At 38.3% G+C, this 9308-nt stretch overlaps 1 protein-coding gene across 1 annotated transcript in view; it reads right to left on the bottom strand.

Annotated features, from left to right (window-relative positions):
• Positions 1–1836: 1836 nt before the first annotated feature.
• LOC124607010 (folylpolyglutamate synthase, mitochondrial-like) overlaps positions 1837–9308 on the bottom strand; it is a 140529-nt gene continuing 133057 nt past the window's right edge. Inside the window, exons 8-9 of the mRNA XM_047139164.1 lie at positions 5261–5403; positions 1837–2312 (exon numbers count right to left, since the gene is read on the bottom strand). Coding sequence (XP_046995120.1) covers positions 2074–2312; positions 5261–5403 — 382 coding nt within the window. The 3' untranslated portion in view covers positions 1837–2073. The remainder of the gene's footprint in view (positions 2313–5260; positions 5404–9308) is intronic.

Here is a 9308-nt window from a genome sequence, read left to right as displayed (position 1 = left end):
TCTTTCAGTCTGCAGCCAATTGGGTGCTAGGTATGCTTTCTCTCTTACATAATGCAAATGATTTTGCTTACTAAGGACAAGCCTTTAATTAGCATTTTTTGCCTTCTTTACTGATCTCAAAAAGATTGCTAACAATTGAAACTGGTTATTAGGCATATAGTAGTCATTGTTATGATTAATAGTTAAAATTATTATAAAATAAATAAAGGATTACCAAGGAGTGTGTTACACAACAATATTGAAGACAGCACAACCAAATGACAAAGTAGAGACAGTGAACACTAAGGTGTACCACAGTACTTAAGTATTTTACACCCCCCTAGGTGCTGAAGGTCTACTGAAAACCAAATCAAACGTGAAAGTAATTCCAAGGGATTACAGTACAATGCAATCAAATTTTGGACTACAATGAAGTCATTTAAAAGACAAGCAGTGACAAAGAAAGAATAAATATAGGAGTCTGCGTGTAAGGTATACAATATGCCCCACAGATAAATTTTAAGAAGAGAGTTCTTGAAGGAAAAAATTAGTATTTTTAATCTTAGTAAATAAAACCTGTCTGTTTCATTACTTCTGTCTCAATCTTGTGCTGCAGGACACAACAATATACAGACTGATACTGTAAATTCTCTTTTAAGAAATGTGTTTACTAAAGGCGATATACATTCCGAATGTTCACAATGTAAATGTCCATGCTGTAAATGTTTACTGGAGAAATGATAGTTTTATGGATCATGAAAGTCTTTAACAAATGCTGTTAAAAGAGAAAATGGCTACACAACATGAACAAATTATTGTATTTGTTCTGGAATGCATACTGACTCCTTTCAGTGTTTTAACTTGAGGGTATACAAGTCTGTAAGACAGCCTAACAATAATCCCAAAATAGTATTCTAAACTCTTAACCTGGAGCCAAAAATAAGTCAGGCATCAGAGGGCCGTCATTTAGTATTAATAATATAAGTGACATACTGGACAATGAAATAAGAGCTCTTATATTGCTTTTTAGTGTATTTACAGGACATGGAAAAATATTTTGAAAAAGAAAAACAGCAGAAAAATCTACGATGACTTGCACAGAATTTGGATTTTTGTAACAATGAGCATTATTTTAACTGCTGATAAAATGGGGACAATGCACATAATGTAGTTACAGTATGTGAAATAATGAAGATGAAAGGCAACCCAAATTTCTCAATACTGAGTTAGATTCAGCTTTCTGGAAAGATTCCCGAAAATATTTTGCAGAAAAGTTATGTAATGCATATCAAATGTCTGAGAAGATCCTTATTTTAATGTAAATAATGAATTCAGGATGTAAGCTTAAAATCTGAATGAGAATGGTACAGAGTGGCTACATAATAACGGTGGAGGATGAATGTAAATTATAATCACCACCATAATAAAGTATTGTGAGGAAAAAGTTACCCTCAAAATATTTTGTGCCTGCACCTTCCCATTTCACTTGGAAAACAAGTATAATATCACAAAAACTGAAGCACATTTTTTCTGTCAGTGGACTTCATACTCATTAACACATTTCTGTAAACACTTCTTCTGTCCAGAAATAATGTGTTGTACATTAAACTTTTTACCTGAATTCCTTTTTTGGCACACTTTTCACCTCTCCAAGAACATGTAACAAGATAAAATAGTTTATATGCTGGAACTTAAGGTTACCTCATTTTGAATAGTTTAAACACAAGAACATGAAGTACATAAAGAATGAGGGTACAAACACTGAAACTGCAAACTCACAAATCAAATTAACTTTCACTTTTAGAAGTATTTACAATGTCTTCTCATTTCACTGAAACCTTTATCACGAGCCCTCATCTACTTAAACACAACACAAATGGAATGTTTTTATTTTCAGCAGCAAGGCAAATGTTATCAACATGTGCCTATTAGAGACAACATTTCTGTCAGAAGCATAACTTGCAGTATTCCATACTACGAGTTCTTGAAAATAACCGTATCAAGATATGCCTTCACGATCCATTGCATTGTACAAAGCTTTATCCTGTTCTGAGTATACACATACAGCCTCCTACTTCCTCAGATGCCGCTACATCACTGTCGGGACTGCAGCAGCTGCTCCTCTGGGTCCAGTAGGCTGAGTGCAGCCCCTACCAGGTGCAGGGATCCCGTGACCAGCACGTGGCACGGACCCAGAGTCCTCACATGGGACAGCGCGTCCTGCATGCAGTCCAGCCGGCACACACCTGTCGTGCACAGTGAGAGCCACGCCTCGCAGTTGTGATCGCAGCGCTCCAGTTGCTGTGCCAGTGTAGTCATCAAATTAGCTTGGTCTAAAACAAGGAAATGACAGTCAGAAGCTGATGCATAAGGTACAGTTCACTGAAAATGCAATTACATCCCAAATGGGGACATTTATGCACTGAGCAGTAAAATGAAACTTTCTGAAGGGTAAAAATAGGACGGGTTTGATTGTGGTTGAGTCAAGAAATACTGCTATTGCTGTTAGAATAGTATTTATCACATCAAAATCATCTAATTGCTACAATATCCACCTTACCAGATTTGAAAATTTGTTGCCATCTCCAATTGTGATAGTTAACCCACAAACAACTTCATCATTACGTACAAAAACTCAAGTTACATGCATTCTGAACATCGTGAAATGACATAAAAGATGTCAATAAATTATACATTGTGCTGTTAAATGGTACGAATAGATATGATGTATAATTCATTGACCTATTTTGTGTCATTTCTTGAGGTTCAGAATGCATATAACTTGAGTGTACACAATATGGCAAAGCTGTTTGTGGATTAATTATCACTCCTGAAGATGGGAATATACAGCAGAAACCGATGATACAAATACTGTAATACTTAGATTGTCCTGATGTAACAAATTACTATATAAACAACGATCTACTTTTTTCTAAATGCAAGCATTAATCCACGAAGTGATGTTATGAAACCGTGAAACATATTCCTATTCCCATAACACATGTTTCAACCTTCGTAACATGTATCTGCAACAATACAAACTGAGACACAAATGCTTAAGTAGCTCATGAAAATGCCTACTTTGCCCACAATGGACCACAAATTGACAGCATAACATTAATGCCAAAAGGGTGGCAGTGGTTGGACAGGACGCAAAATACTGCTTAGCCGAAAGTCTTCAGACTACTGACAGTCCAACAATCAAGTGATTTAGAAACAGTAAGTAAAGTTTGCACTCTTTAACTTAAGACATAGAGGAAGCAAATATCTCAAGCGAGAAGAGTGGTATGGAGGTAGTGCATAAGCAATTATCCTCACTGTAGGCAGTGAGCTCTCTTTACTGAGTCATTGTAGGTAGCACCTTCGATGGACCAAAAACTACTTTGCCATTCATTCTGGCATACATACAACCCAAAGACAGAATCTTTACTCACCCCACAGCCCAAAAGATTATTTTAAGACAGCCACTATACAGAAAGTGCTACATGGAGGGTTTTCTGTTAGTTTTTACTTGAGGAAAAGTTAATTTCCTGTGCCTGAAGTGAGCCAGGAATGTCATTTTATGAAAGATTAGTTTAACACAAAAGAATGAGATGGTGTCAACTGCTGCAGTTTTTAACATGAAGGAAGGAAGAAGGAAGAAAGGGAATTGGGGGTTTAATTTTTTGTCACTTAGAGGTGGAGCACAAGTTCAGAGAGGACAGGAATAAGTAAGGAAATTGGCCGTACTTTTTTTCAAAGAAACCATCCCAGCACACAATTCAGTGAAACAATGGAAGACCTAAAGAAATTTCTCCATTTACAATCAATGATATGAAATAAACGCCTAAGTGTGAATTTCAGTCAGCAGTGACCACCTTCAAATCTGAATACAAGCACAAAGTAACGAGATAAAACATGGATATGCCAGCATAATCATGTAAGGTAACAACATATGCACAGTGCGATGATGATAAAAATCATGTGTTTTCTAGGACTGTTACAAGCATACGAGATCTGTTCGAAAAATTCTGGAACTTTACCTGCAAAATTTTTCTATGCTTATCTTTTACTTTCTGTGCATGTCTCCTTTGAAATACTCTCTTTGACAATTGATACTCTGCTCCCAATGCTGTTTCCACTTTTGGAAGCAGTATCGGTATGCCTCTTGCTTTATCTCATTTGTTGCTGCAAATCTTCATCCTTTCAACAGGGTTTTCCAACTTTGGAAATAAAAAAAGTCTGCCGGGGCCAGGGCTGGAGAGTACGGAGGATGAGGCAGCACAGCGATTTCATGTTTTGTGCAATAATCATGCATGACTCACGAGCCATGGGACGAACTTGGCAGTAACGCAATGCATTCCATGATACTGTGTCAGGATTTCATGAATGATCCAACTGAAATGTTACATTCTTCCGCAATCTCTCGGACAGTCATTCTTTGATTGGCCAACACAATTTTGTTGATGTTCCTGATATGAATGTCGTCGGTAGACGTCAAAGGGCGTCCTGAATGAGGGTCATCTTTAACTTTAGTTCGGCCATTTCCAAACCATGTGAACCATTTGTAACACCGAGTACAGCTTAAGCACTCCTCACCATATGCTTACTGTGTCATTTGGTGTGTCTGTAAAGGTTTTCTTGAGTTTCGTGCAAAATTTAATGCAGATGTGTTGCTGCTCTAACTCTGCCATCTCGAAATTCGCAAACTGTGTAACACAACATTCACTCAATACAGCACTGAACAATAACTAACAGACATACAACAATGAAACTTCCGACAGTTACACATTAAATACAGGTGTGTGCAGGTATGCCAATCGCATTCTGCTCCAACACACCACTGATACGAAATTACGAATGTGCCAGAATTTTTTGAACAGACCTCGTACATTACAGAGGCTACCTGCAGTTCTAAAATGTTACTTAGTTAAATGTGTCATAGATCATTTGAACGATTCTTTTATCAAAATGATATTGAACAAGTCAGTTTACAGGATACATACACATGATTAGTATTAACATCAATGAACACATTATTTGTAGTTCTTGTCGGGCAACTGCTCTATTTTAACTGGATACTAGTTTAAAAGTCAATGAAATAGAAAGTGTTGTCCAGTAGAAATGATTTTAACACTTGCTTCACACTCCGTCAGACATGTTATGTTATTGGGCAAATGCACAGAAGTGAGAATGTGCTGTAAAATCTTCAGTGTACACAATGACCAATATTTTTACAATACTAGAACAGTGACTTAGAAACTTCCATGATTTAACACATTTATGCACCTCAGCAACTAACCTGATGATGAATCTACTGTTTTGCAGACAAGATTGGGGCAGAATACACACAAATCAAAGTTGCACTCTGTTAATGGTGCCAACAGTTGCACTGCATCTCTATCACCAGTTGCATTGAAAATCAGAACTCGCTTTGATGCATCACTGAAACAAAGAACAGGGTGTTTCAAACATACTTTCATGATCTTTGGGGACAAGCTCCTTACATCAAAATGAGAAAAAAATTTCATATAAATCCATATAAAAAAATCCTGCATGTCAGAGTTACTAACGAGAGTTGACTTTCATCACCTTCCACGGAAACTTCTTTACATTTGTCTGTCTTCAATGTGTCCATTGTGCACTTGTAATACAGATAGTGAGTTAACTGCCTTTTGTGTTGTGTACTGTTGCATTGCCGAGACAGGACCTGTAGCACCACAGATTATGGACCGAGGAATACCGTGCGTTGCTCATACAACTGACTGGGAAGTTCTATGGGCTGTTGAAGAAGAGTCAAGTATCAGTGCAAGAAAAATGGTGCTAGTATATGCTACATCTCCCAGTTCAGCACGGAGAATACTTCAGGAGCATCTCACGTATCCGTGTGGCCTCTAACATATGCAGGGCCTTCAGCCAGGGAGTAAACAAATTTCCAAACCAACACATATGGACCAATTGCAATCCTCATGCTACAGTACAGGTTAGACATCAACATCGTTAAAGATTGATGTGTGGGGTAGAACTGCAGGTGACTGGTAAGGTCACATATTTTCTCAGCACTTCTTATAGAACTTTTCTCTAGGGACAACTTAAACAATTGGTCTATGTGGCACACAACAAAGATACAGAAACTTAATGACATGTCACGGAAGTTGCGGTATCAGCCCTTATCGGGTCAGCCGCACTTACTAATATGTTTGCCATGAGTTACACCACCGCATTTCCTACAGCCACCCCCGTGGCACGAGGATGCTGACACAGACAATTGTGCCACTGATGATGAGATGCAAGTGTTCCTTCTTTGAAGCTCCGGCAACAGGTCTACTCGAGTCTGAACATTCGTGCACTGTGCCCATTTTGTGTGTTTGCCAGTTGAATAACATTTACAGACTTTCATAGTGACCACAGCTCGATATCTTCTGAATAGACATTGCATTGAAAGAGTGCCAGTTTTATAAATATTTTTACCCGTGTATATTTCTACATTCAAATCAACTGTTCACAACTGACGCTGCAAATACAGCAACAAGATTATGCATTATTTTTTCTATTTGATATTAGACATAGAATAAATTAATATCCAAATTCTTTGATCATGAATGGCATCCACATGCAACAAGATATTTGTCAATTTACACAGTAGTATGTCACATAAAAGGTTAAACTCCTCCAAATTTTTACTCACAAAGAATATCTTATCACTAAAGAAGAAGTGGACTGTGGCCAAAAGAAAGACTGCGGCTCTACTGAGAGCTGGCTTGGTCAACTGACTACGTACAGCACCATCCATTTAAAGCAGGGCATGTTGTTACAAGCCTGCTGCTAATAACATTAACTTTACTGGCTTTGCTTTCACCTTAATTAGGCTGGTTACAAAATAGATAACAAAGAGATAAATATTGATTTAATTAATATACAACATGTGTATATGAATTTATTTATTATGTTATGATTTACAACATTTAGAGTGATACTTACCATATGAACACTGGTAACAGAAATTTTTCTTGCACCTTGAACACTGTATGGACAATTTCTAATAAAATGAAGGGGAAAACATATGTCATCAACATACCACAATATTGGTTTCCCTATCTCAATTTTGCAGCAAAAAACCAGAATCTAATGAAGTCAATGAATGGTCTTTTTCTTATATTGTTGCACACATAGTTAATTTCTTGGAGGGGGGAGGCCAGTATGATATTATACAAACTGAAATATCTAACCACTGCTAATAGGGTGTCCGTTTTAATGGATTGTACAAGAACTTATCTTGTCCAATTTTGGAGGATGGTCTCTCCTGTATGAAGACACATCAGTGTGAATAGCTTTAGTGAGAGACAGCTGGCTCCTAAAGTTACATCACAATTCAGTCTGTTCTCAGATCTCAATCCCTGAACAACGTCCTGTTGTTAGAGGAACTGTTCTCTTCGTGAAAGATTTTTTTTAAAATGTGCCAGAATGAACAATTTATTATGTATACAAGAGATGATACAGTTCAATAAAAAAGGCAAACTACAGTAGATCTATACAAAAACATGAGGCATGAGAATTATGATGGATAGTGTCACAGGTGGCAGTGCACCACCTGTAAGGAGAATGAGTGTATGCTGTCACCGCCTCCTCTCATATCTTGAGCATAAACACAACAATGCTACCACTCCGGCCGTGTATTCAGTCTGCTTTTCCGAGTAATAGGTACACTATGTGATCAAAAGTATCCGGACACCTGGCTGAAAATGACTTACAAGTCCGTGGCACCCTCCATTGGTAATGGTGGAATTCAATATGGTGTTGGCCCAACCTTAGCCTTGATGACAGCTGCCACTCTCGCAGGCATACATTCAATCAGGTGCTGGAAGGTTTCTTGGGGAATGGCAGCCCATTCTTCAAAGAGTGCTGCACTGAGGAGAGGTATCAATGTTGATCAGTGAGGCCTGGCACGAAGTCGACGTTCCAAAACATCCCGAAGGTTTTCCATAGGATTCAGGTTAGGACTCTGTGCAGGTCAGTCCATTACAAGGATGTTATTGTCGTGTAACCACTCCGCCACAGGCCGTGCATTAGGAACAGCTGCTCCATCATGTTGAGAGATGCAACTGCAATCCCCAAATTGTTCTTCAACAGTGGGAAGCAAGAAGGTGCTTAAAACAACAATGTAGGCCTGTGCTGTGATAGTGCCATGCAAAATAACAACGGGTGCATGCCCCCTCCATGAAAAACACGACCACACCATAACACTACCGCCTCTGAACTTTACTGTTGGCACTACACACGCTGGCAGATGACGTTGACCGGGCATTCGCCATACCCAAACACTGCCATTGGATCGCCACAATGTGTACCGTGATTCGTCACTCCACACAACGTTTTTCCACTGTTCAATCGTCCAACGTTTACGCTCCTTACACCAAGCAAGGCGCCGTTTGGCATATACCTGTGTGATGTGTGGCTTATAAGCAGCTGCTCGACCATGAAATCCAAGTTTCCTCACCTCCCGCCAAACTGTCATAGTACTTGCAGTGGATTCTGATGCAGTTTGGAATTCCTGTGTGATGATCTGGATAGATGTCTGCCTATTACACATTACAACCCTGTTCAACTGTTGGCGGGGTATCTGTCAGTCAAGAGACTACATTGGTCTGTATGCTTTTGTGCTGTAATTTTTTTAAGAGCTGTTCACATTACAAATTTTCTGTTTCAGTTTTTGCTTACTTGGACTATCATCATCATCATCATCATCATCATCATCATCATGCACCATACAGAGTTTTCTTTTAATTTGTCCCAAATGCATTTTTTTTGTTTGTTTGTTTTGTTTTTGTCTGGAAATGCTTCATATTTGTAGCATTATGTTGGTTTCTGCCAGAAGGTGACTAACTTCACTATATGTTGTTCTTGGTGTACTCACTTTCAATTCATGTGATGGCAGATTAAGCTGATCACTAGATCCCTCACATACTGCTGAAGAACCAGTATCAGATGTAAATTTTAGAGACACTCCTATGTGTGTAAGCTGTTGCTTTCCTGCTGTTCATGAATGCTTTCTCTTCAAAATGAGCACCACACAGGTGTCTGTTGTGCAACTTTTCTGGGTTCATATCCAGCAGTCTGACACAGCCTGTAATGATAACTGTCTACCAGAAAAATCAAAATATAATTTATATTTCATTAATAACTTTAAAAGCTCAAGCAGTGTTAGCTTCATGAAAAGAAATCTTTATCACGAATTTTCTAAGAGTTCTTTATTTTCAAGCCTTGTTGTAGTAATTTGAATACTTTGAATCTCAGATCACTACATAATTCAATACACATTCTTCAAGAGACTGTCGTACATTACATTTCAG

The sequence above is a fragment of the Schistocerca americana genome, chromosome 3, assembly GCF_021461395.2.
Source record: "Schistocerca americana isolate TAMUIC-IGC-003095 chromosome 3, iqSchAmer2.1, whole genome shotgun sequence".
Taxonomy (NCBI): domain Eukaryota; kingdom Metazoa; phylum Arthropoda; class Insecta; order Orthoptera; family Acrididae; genus Schistocerca; species Schistocerca americana.
The sequence above is the reverse complement of the archived record's forward strand: the minus strand, read 5'-3'. Positions and strand labels throughout refer to the sequence as shown.